The sequence below is a fragment of the Convolutriloba macropyga genome, chromosome 8, assembly GCF_964194025.1.
Source record: "Convolutriloba macropyga chromosome 8, txConMacr16.3, whole genome shotgun sequence".
In the NCBI taxonomy this organism is placed as follows: domain Eukaryota; kingdom Metazoa; phylum Xenacoelomorpha; order Acoela; family Convolutidae; genus Convolutriloba; species Convolutriloba macropyga.
The window spans coordinates 31,900,403-31,919,381 of NC_134475.1; the positions used below are offsets into that span (position 1 = coordinate 31,900,403).

Sequence of the window (18,979 nt, forward strand, 5' to 3'; positions counted from 1 at the left end):
CTGTTTATCCCGTTTTTGAGGACGAAGCGTCAAATGGGTCAGACGAAAAATCGGTCCAGTGAAAAATCGCATAAAAAGACCTACAGGACTAATATAATTGCTACAAACTTCGTTTGAGAGCTGTCATCAACTACATCTATAACTCTGCTTAAAGTTGTTAATCATCAATTCATATTGTCTTGGTGTGTTGTCTTGGTCTACCTCATTTTGCACGTTCTATATTCAAATTATGGTTCTGACTGCTCAAAAGTCAAGTTCTTTATGAGTTCATTACAGTCCCCCTCGTTTTGGCGTTGTAGTCAAAACCTAAAGGGTTAATGATTTGTTAAAAGTTGTGAATGTGGTTACTGTTCATTAAATTTGTGTCCTGCTTCGACGTTGTGATCCGTTTCCTAGTCGTCAATTACTAGTGCCAATTTGTTTACTGGTCTTGTTTGTTTCCCGAACCCAGTTCTGATTTCGCATGATCTAACTTTTCCATCATTGCTGTCAGACAATTTTTCCACAATACCGACGGGCCAAATACCTCGTGGAGTCATGTCTTCCAATATCCAAACAAGGCTACCAACTTCGAGAGGCTTCTGATCTTTTATCCATTTGGGTCTCCTAGCCATTGTGGGTATGAACTCGACAGGAGTCGTGTCCAAAATTGATGTGAAAGGGTAATACATCTTTTCCAGTCCTTGTTGTAATCTTTAGTGATTGACAGTATTGACGGCAAACGTTTGTGAGGTCGACCGATAAGGAAATGATTAGGCGTGATTGGTTGATAAGACAAACCGTTGTCTGGGACGTAAGTCAAAGGCCTGCTGTTCAGGATTTCTTCGACTTGAGTTAGGAACGAGTGAAATGTTTCTTCGGTCAACATTTGAGAGCCAATCACTGAGTAGAGAATTCGTTTTGAGGACTGCACGAGTCTTTCCCATGCTCCTCCGAAGTGGGATGCGTATGGTGGGATGAACTTCCATTCGATGGTCTCTTTGAGTAATCGGTCACTGATTTCCTGGTGGTCGAATTGGTTTACTTTTGTAATGAGTTCACGAGAAGCGCCAACGAAATTTCTACCATTATCAGAGACAATGAGGTGAGGGTTTCCTCGACGGGCAGTAAACCTCAGTATCGCTTGAATAAAGGAATCAGTGCTTAAATGGTAAGCTGGTTCTAGATGAACGGCTCTTGTGGTAAGGCAAGTGAAGATGCAAGCGTATCGTTTTGGATACAAGTTGTCGCTGGCCTTTATAGCGAAAGGACCAAAGAAATCTACACCCGTATTTTGAAAAATAAAGTTTTCAGTATTTGGAATTCTAAAGTCGGGCAGGGGTGCCATTTGAGGTTGCAACGCTACTGCTTTTTGTCGACGGCAATCGAAACATCGGTTGATTATTGTTCGTAAGGTGGAGCGAAGGCTGATTACAATAAAGGACTGTTGAACAATGAAACGGCAATGGTCGAGTCCTGTATGTCCATTGTGGTTGTGAATGTCTCTAAGCATAAGAAAAGTTATATGTTCTTTGCCACTTAGGATTACTGGGGCTTGTAAGTTTTCTTCCAGTTGATTTGCATTGGCAAGACGTCCATTAGCTCTTATAACTCCGTCGTCGGAAATGAAGGGCAAGAAATTTTTTATTTTTGAGTGTGCTGGAACGGTTTGGTCTTTGCGAAGACAATCTAGCTCTTCCTCAAATGAGAGTTCTTGAGATTGCCTAAGTAGATAAGTTTTGCTCATATTGACTGTTTTTATGGTCAAGTGGAAACTCTTCGTTGTAGTTTTGAGGTTGCTGATAAACAAAATTACAAATGCGAGAACGCGTTTAAGTTTTTCCAAGCTTGAGAACCGTTTTGGGTCAATGAGTGGCTGGTTTGCCCTTGAGAGAGCCATTGAAGCTGCTAAAGGGTAATTTGGCACTTTTGTCGGAGGCCAATTTGTTGGGTCATGTTTCAAGAAAAGTGGCCCGTTAAACCAACGACAATCCGGTTTGAACTCGTTTAATTTCAACCCTCTTGTTCCGTCGTCAGCTGGATTCAAGACACCTGGAACATGACGCCAGTCTGATGGTGAAGTTGTTTCAAGAATTTCTGCAACTCTGTTTGCTACATACATTTTGTGTCTCTCTTTGGAGTTGTAAATCCATTGTAGTGTGGTTGCGCTATCCGACCAAGATGTCGTTTTGCTAATTGTTACACCGAGCTGTTGCTTTATGAAGAAGGCTAGCCGGACTCCGATAACAGCTGCTGCCAGTTCTAGTTTAGGTATGCTTTGCTGTCGAATCGGGGCAACTTTTGCTTTTCCCATTATAAAATTGATTGAACAAGTTGAATCTGTATACTCTGTTTTTAAATATGCTACGGCACACATTGCTGTTAGAGAAGCGTCGCAAAAGATATGAAGAGTTGATTCTTGAGGTGTCTTTTTCTCCTCGAACAGAAATCGTGGTATTTCGATGCTGGAAATGTTTCTGATTTCTGTCATAAGAGACTTCAGGGTTGCATCAAAACTGGTAGGTAACAGGTTGTCCCATTGTTTTCCTAAACGCCAGACGTCCTGCATGATTGTTCTTAACCGCACTGTGAAGGGCGCAATAAACCCAATTGGGTCATAGATGGATGAAACACTCTTCAAAATCTTTCTCTGGGTGGGGTTCTCTAGATCTACTTTTTTAAATGTTTTGCTGTTTATAACGAAAGAGTCTCTAGACACAGACCACTGTATTCCTAATACTCTCTCGGTATCAGTTGATGATGGCTGTTCGTCTTTGTCTCCGAATTTTGGAATAGGCGGTAGAATGGTAGACTCCTTTGTATCGTTAGGATTCTGGTCTTCTTTAGGGATTGACTTCATTGTTTCAAGTGAGTTGGAGGACCACTTGGTTAAATTGAAACCACCTAGCAAAAGTAAATTTTTCAGATCTCTTGAAATGGAAATTGCTTCTTCGACGGTGTCTGTTGCGTGATATAGGTCATCCATGTAAAAGGAACGTAAGACTGCCTTGGCTGCTGAAGGGTACTGCTGACAGTTGTCCTCCGCTGTTCGTCGCAAGGCGAAGTTACAACATGTCGGTGAACACCTTGCTCCAAAAATGTGCCTTCTAAATTGGAAGCAAATTATCTTTTCGCCTTTCTTCCACAGAAATCTTAAAAACTTTTGGTCCTGTGGTCGAACACCTACTTGCATAAACATGCCTTCAATGTCAGCAGATATCGCAACTTTTTTCTGCCTGAACCTGCAGATAACACCGGTCAAGTTTTGCATCAAGTCAGGCCCTGGCATGAGTTGGTTATTTAATGATACACCATGATATTTTGATGCTGCGTTCAAAACTTTTCTTATTTTTGCTTTGTTAGGGTTAATGACAGGGTGATGCGGAATGTGCCAAATGTTTGGAGTCGTTTTATCTAAGGGAACTTCTTCAATGTAATTCTTCTTCAGATCTTCGTCGATTGTTTTCGTGTATTTCTCTAACAATTCCGGGTCTCTTTCTAGTCGCTTAACTAGGGCGTTGAGTTGTTCGAAGGCTAAAGTGAAGTTATTTGGCAGGTCGGGTTTGTTTTTCCATAAAAGCCCAACGTGGTATCGTCCTTCCTTGAACTCTACAGTAGATTCCAAAATGTCTGATGCGCGTTTATCGGTCTCTGATTTTGTGACGTCCTTATTGGACGGCAAGTTTTCAACTTTGTACCAGTTGAGTACTTCGTTATACAGAGTGTCGTCAATTTCGCAGCACTCTGTAGACTCACTTTTGACAATTTGAGACTGGCATGTTACTGCTGAGGGCAGATCAGTTTTCCCTGACGCAGTCCATCCAAGTTCTGTTTGAATAGCTCTTGCGGTATTTGGAGGACCATAGTGAATCTCTCTAGGTGCAATGAGATCAAAATTGTCGCATCCAATCAAAATAGAGATTTGATTGATGTCAACGTCGGGGTATGAAATATGTTTCAAGTGATCAAATTCCTGACACACTTTTCGAATCCATTCTAAATTATATTGGGGAAACTCTATGTCGGCCGAAACCTGAACGTCTTCTATATCAAAACTTTGATTAGAACTCATTCCTTTAATCGAAAGGTTAACGTTGGTGAATGACACACTTTTTGTTCCATGGATTCCTTTGTGCAATTCTGTGTGTTGGGTTTTTTCGTCAAGAACGATTCCAAGTGCGGAAGCAGTTTTCGTTAACATCATTGATACGACGCTTCCATTGTCCAGAAAGGCGTACGTGTTTACCGACTTACCATCCCTTGAGAGTGTTACGGGGAGTATCTGAAGGAGTGCAGGACGTTCTGATGATCCAGCGGTACTGCAATGTGTTGAGTTCGCTGACTGGCTAGACTCATCGTGTAAGTGTGTATGATGACGTTTGCTACAACTTCTGCAACTCTGCGTAGAAGGGCACTCCTTTGAAGAGTGACCCATTTTCAGGCAATTGAAACAGGCTTTGAGTTGATAGATGGCGTCCCTACGCTGCTTAACGGACATGTTTTTGAATTTTTTGCACATGTATATTCTGTGGTTGCCGTCCTCGAACAGACACTTTGAAGCTCTGCTGGTTTGAGGAACGTTATGGTCTTCTAATTGTTGCTGCTGATTTCTAGAACTCTTGAACTGCCTTTGATGTTGACTACGTTCTTTGTTAAATTTTGAAGTTGTCTGCATGTCGGAAATCTTGTCTTGCGTGGATACATATCTTGATGTTCCTTGAATTTGGTTTTGATCATATCTAGGGTGATTGTTCCCATATTGTGAACGATTGCTTCGCGGATTTGATGAGTCATTTCTGCCCAGCTTGTTTCGAGAAAAAGGTTCTAAATTCTCGAAGGTTTGAGCAGTCAAAGAGAGCCATTCGGCGAACTGCTCTAAGGAGGGAGATTCAATCTGATGTTGTGCACAATGTTTGCTCCAGTCAACTAGTTGGCTATAAGGTAATTTCTGTATTGCAACTTGGGTATTCATCGTTGATTTGAGGTCGTGTTCGTATTCCAGGCGTGTAAAAGTATTCACCAAGTCGTTTATAAATATACTAAAATTGTCAAAACTTTTGGGTCGCTGGGCTGACGGGCTCGGAAACGATGCAAGTTTTTCTAAGTACGCATTTACGATGACGCTAGACTTGCCATACTTTTTCTTCAGGTCGGCTAGAGCTTGGTGATAGCATTGACCATTGCAACCGTAGCCTTTAACTAAACTCTTTGCTTGTCCAGTGAGAAGTGATTGTAAGTGGGTCATCTTTTCTGTAGTGCAAAGTGGCCTCGAGTCAATGACAGACTCGAATAACTGTATCCAATCTGTCCAAGTGAGGGGATTGCCATTAAAGGTGTCAAGTTTTAGTGTCGGGAGAGTTCCTGATGAGATCGGGGTAGTGATAAATTGTTGCCTATGAGTGTGATCCTGACAATTTGCCAGACCAAATGAGGCTTGATGTTGTGGAAACGTAGTTTGATCAAACAAATTTCTTGTGGTTGATGCATGGAAGGAAAAGTTTGATGTTTCTGTATTTTGAAACGTTGCCGGCTGATTGGAACTAAGTGTTATACCAGTTGAAGCTGATAAAGTTTCCTGCGGAATCTCTCTGTGTTCTGATTCGTTTTGTAGTGTTTGTTGTTGGAGGTTTGTTGGTAATCTTGTTTCTGTATCCGTTGAATTGTTGACAAGATCAGAACTGACTTTTAATTTTCTCCGAACAAAGTTAAGTTTTCTGCGGGAGTCGCGTTTAACTGCTAATGTCTCATCTAAAAACTGACAATGTTCTGATTCGTCTAGATTGAGTAGGAGAAACTCATTAGTCTTTTCTAGCTCAGATAGCAACTGCTGGACTTCCTTTTCTCCTTCTATGAACTCGTCGTATGGCAGATTCTCATCAGTTGAAAGGTCTTCGATCAGATCGTTTATGCTCGAAACGCAATATTTGTGAAAACTACGCTGACTTTCAACGGTTTTGGCAGGCATGGTGAACTTTTCTTTATAGAACTCTGTAGTTAAGTTTTATCTTTTTACGTATGCTCAAAAGAATTGAGGCTGTGTTGGTCTATTGTAATTTCTTGCAGACGATTTGATGTTGGTATTTGGTCACAAGAAATCCGAATTACTACGTTGAATATGTAAGAGGTCTTTTGACTTGGGGAGATTTGTCTTGCTAACTGGCCGGTGGCACCTCACGGAACCTGGGGACAGTTAGAAGACAATGCTGTCTCTACCAGCTGACCAATGGCACCTCACGGAACCTGGGGACAGCTAGTAGAGATGTTTTGGAAGTAATCTGTTATCTCACAAGTAGTTCAAGAGGCTACTCACAGAGCCTGGTGAACATTTAAGGTAAAGAGGATTTGTGAAATTTAAGTTGAAGTAGAAACTACCAGGTTGAGCAGATGCACGTACATGAATTCCGTTTACACTCGTAAATTTTGCTGTGACCACTGTTATTGAACATTACGTTATAATCCTTGTACAGAATCTTTTGTTTGATAAGGTGGTGAAGGTTTGAGCGACCACATTCGTTAAGGTGAAGATTATCTTTAGGATTGAAGTATTTAGCGCCTGATATATGCTGACTGATTCCTCTATACTTCCAGTTGACTGAGGGTTTGTGACTACGAGTTCTGTTGGACACTTTCTCGAGGATTTCGTTAACGGCTGCTGATCGCTGTTTGTTTTCGTTTCGTTCTGGTATTCCTATGAGGTATACTTCTTTGGTTCTTTCGGTCAAAAAATTTGCGAGTTCAATCAACTGATTTGCGATGTCAATTGGTGTTTTGTCTGAAGGTTTGCAGCCGTTATACAAGTCGTTACCGCCAATAAACAGTATAACTTTACAGTACTGATTGATAGGGGGAACAAAGTTATATACGTCTTTGATGGTTGCGCCGGGAAGAGATACTATATTCAAGTTTCCAGATTCGAAATGTCTTCCCTGCGAATCTGTGATCAATATGAACTTCGTTTTCGAAGACTTGAAAAGATGATATCGCATGTCACATACAATCAGTGGACGTCGAGACAATAAGTGAGTTATGATGTAGAGGAAAGATTCTGGGTGCTCAGGTGAAGTGGATTTGGGTTGCTGCTGTTGGAAATCCTAGTTAGCCAGGAAAGCTGCTGCAGAATGCTGCTCTTGGCTGGTGGCTGCTGGTTGGCCAGGAAAACAAGGCTGGGGAATGACGCTTGCCGTTGCTTTCTGCTGCTGGGAACCCTGGTTCTCCAGTAAAACTGCTGCACAAAGCTGCTGTTGGTTTGTAGCTGCTGATGAAGAATCCTGGTTGGCCAGGAAAACAAGGCTGGGGAAAGACGCTTGTAGTTGCTTACTGCTGCTGGGAACTCCTGTTAGCCAGGAAAACTTCTGCAGATTGCTGCTGCTGGTTGGTAGCTGCTGGTGGGGAATCCTGGTTGGCCAGGAAAAACTAGGCTGGCGAATAACGCTTGTTCTTGCTTGATGCTGCCGGGAACCCTGGTTAGCCAGGAAAACTTCTGCAGATTGCTGCTGCTGGTTAGTAGCTGCTGGTGGGGAATCCTGGTTGGCCAGGAAAAACTAGCTGGGGAAAGACGCTTGTCGTTGCTTGCTGCTGCTGAGAACCCTGGTTAGCCAGGAAAAACTTCTGCAGATTGCTGCTGTTGGTTTGTAGCTGCTGATGAAGAATCCTGGTTGGCCAGGAAAACAAGGCTGGGGAAAGACGCTTGTAGTTGCTTACTGCTGCTGCGAACTCCTGTCAGACAGGAAAACTTCTGCAGATTGCTGCTGCTGGTTGGTAGCTGCTGGTGGGGAATCCTGGTTGGCCAGGAAAAACTAGGCTGGCGAATAACGCTTGTTCTTGCTTGATGCTGCCGGGAACCCTGGTTAGCCAGGAAAACTTCTGCAGATTGTTGCTGCTGGTTAGTAGCTGCTGGTGGGGAATCCTGGTTGGCCAGGAAAAACTAGCTGGGGAAAGACGCTTGTCGTTGCTTGCTGCTGCTGAGAACCCTGGTTAGCCAGGAAAAACTTCTGCAGACTGCTGCTGCTGGTTGGTAGATGCTGGTGGGGAATCCTGGTTGGCCAGGAAAAACTAGACTGGGGAAAGACGCTTGTCGTTGCTTGCTGCTGCTGAGAAACCTGGTTAGCCAGGAAAAACTGCTGCAGAATGCTGTTGCAGGTTGGTAGATGCTGGTGGGGAATCCTGGTTGGCCAGGAAAGACTAGGCTGGGGAATAACGCTTCTTCTTGATAGATGCTGCTGGGAACCCTGGTTAGCCAAGAAAATTTCTGCAGATTGCTGCTGCTGGTTGGTAGATGCTGGTGGGGAATCCTGGTTGGCCAGGAAAAACTAGCTGGGGAAAGGCGCTTGTCGTTGCTTGCTGCTGCTGAGAACCCTGGTTAGCTAGGAAAAACTTCTACAGATTGCTGCTGCTGGTTAGAAGATGCTGGTGGGGAATCCTGGTTGGCCAGGAAAAATTAGGCTGGGGAAAGACGCTTGTCGTTGCTTGCTGCTGCTGAGAAACCTGGTTAGCCAGGAAAAACTGCTGCAGAATGCTGCTACAGGTTGGTAGTTGCTGGTGGGGAATCCTGGTTTGCCAGGAAAAACTAGGCTGGGGAATGCCGCTTGCAGGTGGAATTGCCGAGTGACCGGAGAAGGGTGGTTTGGGTAGACTCAACTTTGGTTGGGGCGCCTCCACTACCTGGTTGGGGGTGTCGTCCGAAAAACTACGGGGTTTAACCTCTGGTGATGGGTTGGGTAGACCAAAACTTTGCTGGGGTTCCTCCACTCCCTAGTTGGGGGTGTTGTCCGTAAACCACTGGGTTCGACCTCTGAGGGTGGGCTTGGTAGACCGAAAGCTGGCTAGGGTTCCTGCGCTCCCTGGGTGGGGGGGTGCCGTCCGTAAACCACGGGGTTCAACCTCTGAGGGGGGGTTGGTTTGACCGAAACTTGGCTGGGATTCCTCCACTCCCTGGTTGGGGGGTTGCCGTCCGTAAACCACGGGGTTCGACCGCTCAGGGTGGGTTCAGTAGACCGAAACTTGGCTGGGATTCCTCCGCTCCCTGGTTGGGGGGTGCCGTCCGTAAACCACGGGGTTCGACCTCTGAGGGTGGGTTGGGTAGACCGAAACTTGGCTGGGGTTCCTCCGCTCCCTGGTTGGGGGGTGCCGTCCGTAAACCACGGGGTTCGACCTCTGAGGGTGGTTTGGGTAGACCGAAACTTGGCTGGGATTCCTCCGCTCCCTGGGTGGGGGGTGCCGTCCGTAAACCACGGGGTTTGACCTCTGAGGGTGGGTTGGTTAGACCGAAACTTGGCTGGGATTCCTCCGCTCCCTGGTTGGGGGGTGCCGTCCGTAAACCACGGGGTTCGACCTCTGAGGGTGGGTTGGGTAGACCGAAACTTGGCTGGGGTACCTCCACTGCCTGGGTGGGGGTACTGTCCGTAAAAAAAACGGCGGGGTGTTAGAACAATATTCGAAAAAATAATGATGGGGGTGCTATGGCTTTGGACTTAGCTTCGAGTGTTGGCAGGCTGCAGTCAAGGGTTCGTGCCTTCTAACGTTGGTGCGCCATGTCATCAACTACATCTATAACTGTGCTTAAAGTTGTTAATCATCAATTCATATTGTCTTGGTGTGTTGTCTTGGTCTACCTCATTTTGCACGTTCTATATTCAAATTATGGTTCTGACTGCTCAAAAGTCAAGTTCTTTATGAGTTCATTACAAGAGCAATTAATAAACATCATTCCCTACAATGACCGCTATAAAACTATCCTTACACTATGAAATTCTCCTCTCAAAACAGTTTTTGCGAAATGGCACACTTAGAGAACAGTAACGCACAGGGCTCTAAGAGAGCTGCTCAGTCACTTGATGCTCTCCGGGTTTAGCCGATTTTTGAGGATAAAAGCGTCAGACGAGTAATCGGTCAAGCAAAAATAACATGAAGACCACAAGACTAATATATTTGCTACGAACGTCAAATGAGAAATTAAAACTATCAAATGGAATTCAGGGTCACTCGGCTCATTTTAAAGTCGGAAACATTGCTAGAAAGCGACAGACGCGGGATTGACCAGGAGGCTATAAATTCACTATGTGACTCAAAATGATGTTATTAGAGCAAATATAGACAAAGAAATGAAGTGAACGATCTGACTAACGTGCAATTGTGAACAGTTTGTTCTGGTCAATTTTTCATACTTTTCTTCACATTGACTGATGAACTACAAAAAAATACAGGCTGACACGATATACCAAATATACTATTGATATTCGACCTTTTTACGCGTATTCAAATTGTGAAAATTGTGAGTATTTTTTACCTCAGAGGAATTAACTCTCTCAATTTAATAACCCTCTCCATGATACTTTTTTCATTTCGAAACGATTGAGTGAGAATAAATCAGCTTTCCAATACGGTCTTCTTTTTACATTACGGGGGGCTTCAAGAACTTCGCACTCAGGTTGTCACGAAAGTTATAAACGAAACACAGCGCCACTCCGCCTGTTTTAATGTTTTAGTACTAACCATTAATTCAAAACCTATCCATCGATAAAAACTAAATTCTAAAGAATGAAAAAGAAAATGGTGCCTAATCACGTCAATAGAGATACAAAATAGAATAGTATAATTTCAGTAAAACCTTATTAATCTCTCAGCAATTCAGATCCGAAAATATTTGCCAATTCTTTCACCAGTCGTCACACCCACACTCACGGATAATTTAATCTTCGCCTGGATGTTTCATCGCTTCCATTACTTTCAAAATTGTCCAATTCTGTCGATCCAGTTTCCAAACTACCTGTTTTCATTTGCAGCTGATTTTTAGATGATTTGGAGCTTTTACGAGCACTAGAAGGCATAGCAGAATATATACATTCATTTAATAGCGCCCGATCTTCAAGCCCCACATCTCCTCCGCTTGATGCGTTGGACAGTTCACCTATAGAACGTCTTCTATTAGAGTAGTCCTCTTGTTCGTCATCAAAACTCTTACTCAAATCAGTTTCAGCAGGTACAACTATTGAGACATCAGTTTGCTTTTTAGAACCTGTCGTACTTGATTCAGATGGTACCATCGCAACCTGGCCCGACGGTACTGGTTGTCCTATATCTCTGTTCTTCCGTTCCAGCGAGCCACTTGAACTAGAATCTGGTTTTTCTACATCTGAAGAGCCATTGCTGCTGCGCCGGCGGTATGTGTTCGCTACTGGTATCTTTGAAGACCCACTTTTGCCGGGTGAATTTTTCCTATGCAAATGAGTTGTGCTGGCTGGAACTTCTAGCGATGGTCTCAAAAACTGCGGATGTGGTGGAGGTCTACTTGAAGGTACGGTTCCCAATGCCGAATCATCAAGACCACCTTCATCGCAACTCAGAGAACTCAAGGAGTCATTTCTCGAATAGGACGCTGGAGTTCCCTCTACGTTGTAAACTTTCGGTGAATCAAAGCCTCCCGTTGCACTGCTATACTTGCTAACACTACCAGCTCCAGGAGAGTTTATGGCCCAGCTTTTAAGCCTGTGACTTTTCTCTGGATGAAGACTTGAGGGTGCATAATCACGCTTACCGTTTAAATTGGCGCTTGCACCACCATTGGATGGTTGCAAATTATTTGTCTGTGTCAAATAAAGGTCACTTGAATGCAATACATCATCGGCTACCGAGAGATCCGAGAGGGACGTCCTAGTTGAGAAGTTCAGCGGAGTTCCCTCGGTTTGATACACCTTGACAGTATCTACATTTCCACCTGTTCCTCTAGGCGAACTGACTCCCGACTCGGTTTGGGACATGCGTCGCATGTATAGATCCATATAAGTATTCTGTGGGCGAGCAGAACCGTAAGTAGACCCACTAGAAACTTTTGGACCAGCGCCAGGAGACTTTCTGCCGCTTCCAACCGAGTTTAAGCTTCGACCGCTAGTACTGCGAATGAGACCAGGACTCTGACGCCCTTTAGCTGTGTAAGGCTGATTACTCTGCTCAGAAGAGTACGAGCTAGTCGGCATACTCATTCCAGTTTTTCCTGTCAACTTCGAGCTTCCTTGCTTCAGATAACTTTGACTGTTGGTCTTCTTTGACGATGTTCGTCTAGGTTTCAGCTCGGGCATTCCCGAACTGATAGCCTCCATTAATACACTATGATCCTCTTCATTACTACCTCTCAAGTTCACATCATCATCGTCGTCAAGCAACAAGGAATCATCATCATCACTACTTCGACCAAGGGTCTGCTCGTTTGTAGTTGGTTGAGCAGATTTATTGAGTTGTTTCGCCCAATCTCGGGATATGGCCTCATTGTTGCAATCAATTTCTTGTGATATATTTACTGTTTCTTTGAGATTCAACCGCCTGGGGATATTCAAATTGACTACTTCTTGCTGCTGTCCTGTAGATTCATCATAAGTTGTAAACTGTTGGAAATTCTTCGCAAGCTCTTTGACCTTTGGCTCATCGTCAAAAGTTAATGCGCTTAAACTTGAGGCACATGAGAAGTCATTCCCAGGCGGTTCACTAACAAACTGCTGCCTCGCATTCTCTAAATGCGTTTGCTGCTGATGATCTCTAACAGAAGTAGTATTTAATTGTGTCCTAGAAACGGATGAGATTGGGTTGCCAAAGTTCCTCCCTGAATCCACCTGTTGTTGTTGTTGTTGTTGCTGCGAAATGGTGCCCTGATTTTGAGGAATCCGCGATTGCATCATCATTTCATTGGGTGAGTCAGGAATGTCACTCGGAGACACAGCGCCTGATATTGCTCTAGAACCCTGTTCACTTGCAAAATTGCTGTTGCTTGTAATTGACTGCGTTTCAAAATCTCCCAGCGAAGATACAGAGCTGCGACGGCTAAACATCAGAGGAGTGTCACCCATCAACGGAGTTCCTGTCGCTGAACCCTTCTTGGATATGTTGCCCTCAGAATCTTGTTCCTGATGCACACTAGACGAGACACTTTCCAATGGTCCACGAGGAAGGGCGACACGACGTTCCGATTCCAACATGACGCCATGAGGAGACGAGGTGCTAATATCAGTCACGGTTTCCTTAATCGCTGGTTTGAATCTCACCTGTCTGTACACGCCAGCAGGTGAGTTTATGACACCTTGTGGCTGCAGAGTCTCATTCATGCTATCATTGTGTTCCTCGTTATGCTCATAATTAACGTCCTCAAAACACGGTGCCTGTGGTCCAACAACGTTGCTAATCACGTTAATTTCATTATTCATTATGTTCCTGCTCATGCTAGAGTTCACTGAAAAGTCGAGTTCTTCGTATGTGCTCATAGCATCGTTCTCGGGGAAACGAACACTAAAATCGGTTGGCTGCTCATAATACTCGGACTCTTCAATTTGGTTGGCCGCGAGGGTATAAGTATAATTTGGTTGGTCTTCGTCCATCATTCCTCCTCCTTCCTCGTCCAAATCTCCCTGGGAATCAGTACCGTAATATTTCAACGTGTAATTGACAACTTCATCATCACCTTGTGAGCTTGTCACCGATCGCTTATCCTGTTCATCAAACTGCCTTTGATTTACTTTTTGGTGCTGCTGTCTTTGTAAGTCGACAGCAGCCCGACGTTGCCTATCAACAGCTAACTGTTCTTGATAACTACTGAATGACTCATTACCAGCATCCATCTGATGCATTAGTGCTGCCTTGCGGCTAGAATGCAAAGTAGTTCTAAAATTCGCTTTTGTTTCCGCCTGATGTTGGGTACCTCTTTGCTCATGCACGTTGTTCTCTTGCCTCCTTTGATATGCCTCTTTCAACCATGCAATATCGCCATTAGTCTTGTTCAAACCAATATGGCCGTTGTTTGTCAAGCCATTCTCGCTTGAAGCCACTGCAGACGATGTTGATGTATTAAAGCCATTGCGGGCTGCTTCAAAACCACTCGGGTAATTTTGACCCCCACTTTCACTGGTCGCGTAGCCAGACGTTGCAGACTGATTCCCAAATTGATTGATAGCAGGTGACGCGAAGTTTGCCTGTGGTTGTGATGGGTCGTCAAACATGACGGCTGGTCGTACGAGTTTGGCAACTCCTAACTGATTTGGGCTATCCGAACCTTCACCAGGCTTCCGAATGCCATCATTGATTCTATTTACTTGACTGGAAGAGTTATGGAAGGTAGGAGATCCAGCTGCATTGTGTGACTGAAGTCCTCTCAAGTGACTCTTCGCTTGCATCAGATTTTTTCGCGTTTGGTGGGCCGCTGATGATATTTTAACACTTGCACTGTTCGACAAATCTTTCAAGATATTTGGAGCACCTAAACAATGGTTTTAATTTGAGACAGCAAAGTATACGAAACGATTTAAAAAAAGCTGGTGACTTGAATGAATCGTAACCTTCGACTCGAACGGTTTACATTGTAAGCAACATTGAAGACAGCGGTCCATAAAGACGTTAAATTTTCCCGAAGAGATTACATTTCTCGAAGCTTTCAAAACAAGGTTGGGATTCAAAAACATACCCGGCAGATGCCGGAGAATATCCACCATTCATTCCCATAACCCCGATTAGGATAGACAAAACAAAAATGCAAAAAAATGATTGATGTACGAAAAAATTCAAAGTGACAACTATTTTGATTTAATTCCGCTGCTAGACATACTCCTAATGCTTGTTGAGAGCATACAAGGGCTAGTATCAAAACCAATCAGCACTAGAGACACGATAACTAAGACTTATAAGAACAAAGTTTAAAAAACGGGCATCTAAAATTGGGCTTTACGTGTTTATCCCGTTTCTATTCTTGATTTCGTTTTTATGACGCGTTCAGTTTGAATTGATTTGCTGAGCAACTGTTGCTTAAAAACACTTTGAGCAGAATGAGAGAAGAATGAAACTAGTCTAGAGAAGTAGAACCAATTTCACGCAAAATGTCGAAAAAGCGGCATAATGAGGTAAAGCGAACCGAAGTAAAAAACATAGCAGGACCAGTCCTGCATTACAATTCAAAAAATCGAAGAACACAAGTCAACAAAAACAGCCTCCAATAAAACACCAAGCAAGACCAACACGAAAGTAATCAAAAAACACTGCAAAAACCAAAAAAAAAATGTAATTTCTTTTAGAAAGTGTTATTGAAGTTATGCCCAACAACAAATTAAACCGCAAACATTCTTGTACAGTTGAAGTTTAGACCCCAAACACCAACTTTACCAACCAAACAAAACCACAGCGGACAAAATAAAAGGTCGACAAAGTAAATTTGGCAAAAAAACGATTTTAAACATAACCCGACAAATGTCGGAAGAATTGCTCTTGAACGACAGGCGAGGCTATTTAATTCGTGGTCTTTAGTATAGATCGATTTTTCTTTATGGGTGCAAAAAACCTCGACCCCCCCCCCGGGATTCGATCCACTGACCTCCCGATCCATGTGCTCCCACACTAACCACTGCGCTACGCGTCACTTAATTTTCCTATCCTGCAACCGATTTTATATTAGCAACAAGCTTTAATTCGGAGCCCTAGAGATCACTCAAAAATGATGGACGAAAACGTGAAAAAGTCACTTGAGAAGTCAAAGAATGTTCTAGAAGAAAAGCTGAAAATTGTCAAGCAAAAAATTTGCATAAAAAAAGACACACACGTTTACAATAATTGCTATGAACTGCGTTCAAGAGCAATTTAAAACTGTCATTGAAAAAAGTTGCATCATAGTCACTGAAACGCGTATCTAAAGTTGAATTCTTCGACATCTATTGCACTATCTATAGATAGAAACAATTTATCAATTCAATGAAAACAATTGGGGGGACTACGCTACGAAAGTAGCAACAAATGCAGGTAACAATCAAAAGTTTAAAAAGTCGAAAACGAATTGTGACAATTCGAAAACGAAGACAATTAAAATATTAGCGAAAAAGCAACACATTAAAAAGATCCAATTATGCCTATTTGGCGAGCATACCTACAGGACAGCAAAACAAAGACAAAACGTTCAATCCAAAAAAAATTTTTTGATAAAAAGTCGTGTCAAAGTCTTTAAAACCTGCAGCTTTTAGTTTAAAAACTAAATAAAATCAAATATACCTAATGAAAAGCTAATGACACCAGTAATTAATGATTAGGAGAGAAAACAACAAAAAAACTAGAAAAAAGGGGGAAATAAAAAAACTTTTTTTGGCAGGTGGTGACAAAGTAGTTAAAAGTGTTTGATATGCAAAAAGTTTTGAATTAATAAAAACCTTACCTACAAGAGAGCCACTTAGAGCTACCCTCAAAAAGACTAGATGACAGAACAAAAAAACCAACAAAATATGGAAAAATCCAAAAAAAACGTTTTTTGTTCGAAAACTTTTGGCGTCAATTTCGTTGAAATCGACTTAAGTTCAGCTTAATTAATTAATTTCAGCTTAAATCAATAAATTATTTGAAAATTGATGCTTCAAAAAAGCCATAAATTATTTGAAAATTGATGCTTCAAAAAAGCCATGGAGACCTATCATTAATGCGACTGAATAAAAACAACAAACAGAATGGCAAAACCGGCAAAATCCAAACAAAATCACTTTGGTTTCATGAAGACAAAGAGTTCTTAGAAAACCATTGGTTGCCATTTGAAGGGTTTAAGCAAAAGCAACTATGCATTATTAGAAAAAAAACTTCATATCTTTTAAAAGTGTTTTTCAGAAGATGGAAAAACAGCAAACTCCGATGTCAAATTGCCGCACGCAGAACATTTTACTCTCAAAAACCAAAAATCTGTTGAAACGCCATTCTCTCACTTCACGTTAAGCACTTCCAGAGAAGTCATGCCTCTGAACTACTCGATTTTCGCTCCTGTTACTACTCCACTGTGACTAAAATCACCACTCCAATTTGACTTCTCATTGACAAGGATAGGTCAAAAAAAGTGACTAATACAATTCAAATTCTTTGAATTGTAAAAAACTAAGAGAGTCGCAATAGCCTGCTGAGATCAAGACGGCCAATAAAGGTGAGGAAAAAATAGGACCCAAAGAGGTAAATATATTCTGCACTCCACCTCTAAATGGACCAAACATATGCGACAAATTATCGAATAAGCCGCCGTTTACTCCCTTGAAATAGAGTGGGATTCAAGACAAGATACCCGGGTCAACGATCATACAACTTTCTTTGATTTCGTACTAGGTCAAATATGAATATCTTAGAAATCATACGAGGTCATATATGATTTGTATGCATTCTTGGTAGTCATACAAGGACCATATATAATTTCCTAGAAATCATACAGGGATCATACAAAAAAATTCAAAGACTAAAAACTGTATAATTTTGATTTTCCATTGAACTTGAAAAAATTTATTGGATATCATACAAGGTCATATATGACACATAATACATTGACTGAAGCCACAAATTCTCGTATAATGTAGTCAGAGGACTTATTAAATTATTATATCGCATTTGCAATCCACATTTGATTCTTTGTGTGCGCTAAAAGAATAGCTTTGTGGTTTAGACGTATTCAGAAAACGAATTTGACGTGATATGCATTTTTTTTCTTGATTAATTTTTTTATAAATGAGAATTTATATGTATAAACTGGCTTCAGAGTATGTCAAAAATTTTGTTATCAGTTTGGACTTACTCTTTTATTTTGTGCCCAACTTGCAATTGACATTGTACGTTAGGGTCTTTTGGCGGATCACAATGTGATGCCGGGGTATCATATAGGTGATGCCCTACCAAATAAAAACAGAATGTGTGAGCAGGTCGTTAAAAAAGATAGCGCTCCATACAATTCAAATTCTTTGAATTGCCAAAAAAGCAGACCGCCCAAATAAAATTTGAGTTGCAGTAGTTAATGTTTGAGTAGATGACGTGGGCTATAAAAGAGCTTATAAATAACAGAAAACATAACCGCCAGATTGCCGAGAACGAGCCGCCATTGATTCCCATAACCCAATTGCAATTAAAAGAACAAAAAATATTTCTTTTACAAACAAAATTTTCAAACACGAACAATATGACATACTCCTGATTCTCAATGAGGGGATACAGGGGGTAGTAACAATTCCAAAAGCACTGGAGATGGTAACGGGTTCTGCTAATTTCGTGTTTACGACTCCGTTCATTTTAGATTGCAGTGCTGAGCAACTGCTGTTTAATAACACTTCAAAAACATAACCGATTAACGTCGGGCGAATTGCTCTCAAACGACGACGAACGGTTGGCTTCGTCAGTAGCTGGCCAAGGTTTAGTGAGGCTAGCTTTAGCTTAATTGAAGGGGGAAGGGGGCTTGAGGTGAGCGCGGGGGGGGGGGAGCTGATGGGGGTCGGGGGAGTGGTGGATCAACCTCTAAGAACCTCCCTTCACATCATAAGCATAGGTCTGCTAAATAGTTTCTGTGAATCGCATACTTGGTTACTTGAGTTGTAACATTTTAAGTTTAAAAAAATGGCACGGTAAACATGAACATATTTGACAGCGACCCTGGATTCAATTAGTGAGCTGAAAGGCTCTAAATTAAACTTAATGCGCTCTGGTCTCTACCTGTTTATCCCGTTTTTGAGGACGAAAAGAATTGAATTAAAGAACACAACAAGTGGGAAAATTGAAAAGAAACCACGATCTGACCTAGAGACTAAACGCGAATCCCTACCTACAAACAATGAAGTTAAAAAAATAGGACAGCAAAATAAAACATAGCCGGAAAATCCCTGAAGATAACCACCGTTGACCCGCTTGACGCATATTGGGATTGAAACGAAAAAAAAATTTGAGATAGAAATTGACAGAAAATTATTAAATGTCAAAGTGCTCTTATTTGGTGTCCAAATTTTTCATATTCAGATAAGTTCTAAAATTACACTTAATTCAGCTTCTAAACTGAACGCTATTAATAAAAAATACTAATCTCAGCTAGCAATCGCTTTAATGAACTTTGATAACCTACTGCACTATGACTTAATGCCCGGGACCTACATGTTTATCTCGTTTGTTTTGATTTTGCTCTTCTGACTTGGACTGTATTCACTTTTTTCGCGAAACACCTTACGAGTAAGTTGGGGGGGGGGGGGGGGTGCGGCGGCGGTGG

The 18,979-nt window shown here is 42.2% G+C and overlaps 2 protein-coding genes across 2 annotated transcripts in view; both read right to left on the bottom strand.

The window, feature by feature from the left end:
- Positions 1-589: 589 nt before the first annotated feature.
- On the bottom strand, positions 590-5,944 carry LOC142345019 (uncharacterized). Its single transcript, XM_075397102.1, has one exon. The coding sequence runs from the start codon at positions 5,942-5,944 to the stop codon at positions 590-592; it is 5,355 nt and encodes a 1,784-aa protein (XP_075253217.1).
- Positions 5,945-10,487: 4,543 nt separating this feature from the next.
- The window catches only part of LOC142344684 (uncharacterized), a 169,351-nt gene continuing 160,859 nt past the window's right edge, over positions 10,488-18,979 (bottom strand). Inside the window, exon 15 of the mRNA XM_075396522.1 lies at positions 10,488-14,215. Coding sequence (XP_075252637.1) covers positions 10,656-14,215 — 3,560 coding nt within the window. The 3' untranslated portion in view covers positions 10,488-10,655. The remainder of the gene's footprint in view (positions 14,216-18,979) is intronic.

Coding starts and splice junctions, on each gene's coding strand:
- LOC142345019 (XM_075397102.1), bottom strand. CDS start 5,944: ATGCCTGCCAAAACCGTTGAAAGTCAGCGTAGTTTTCACAAATATTGC.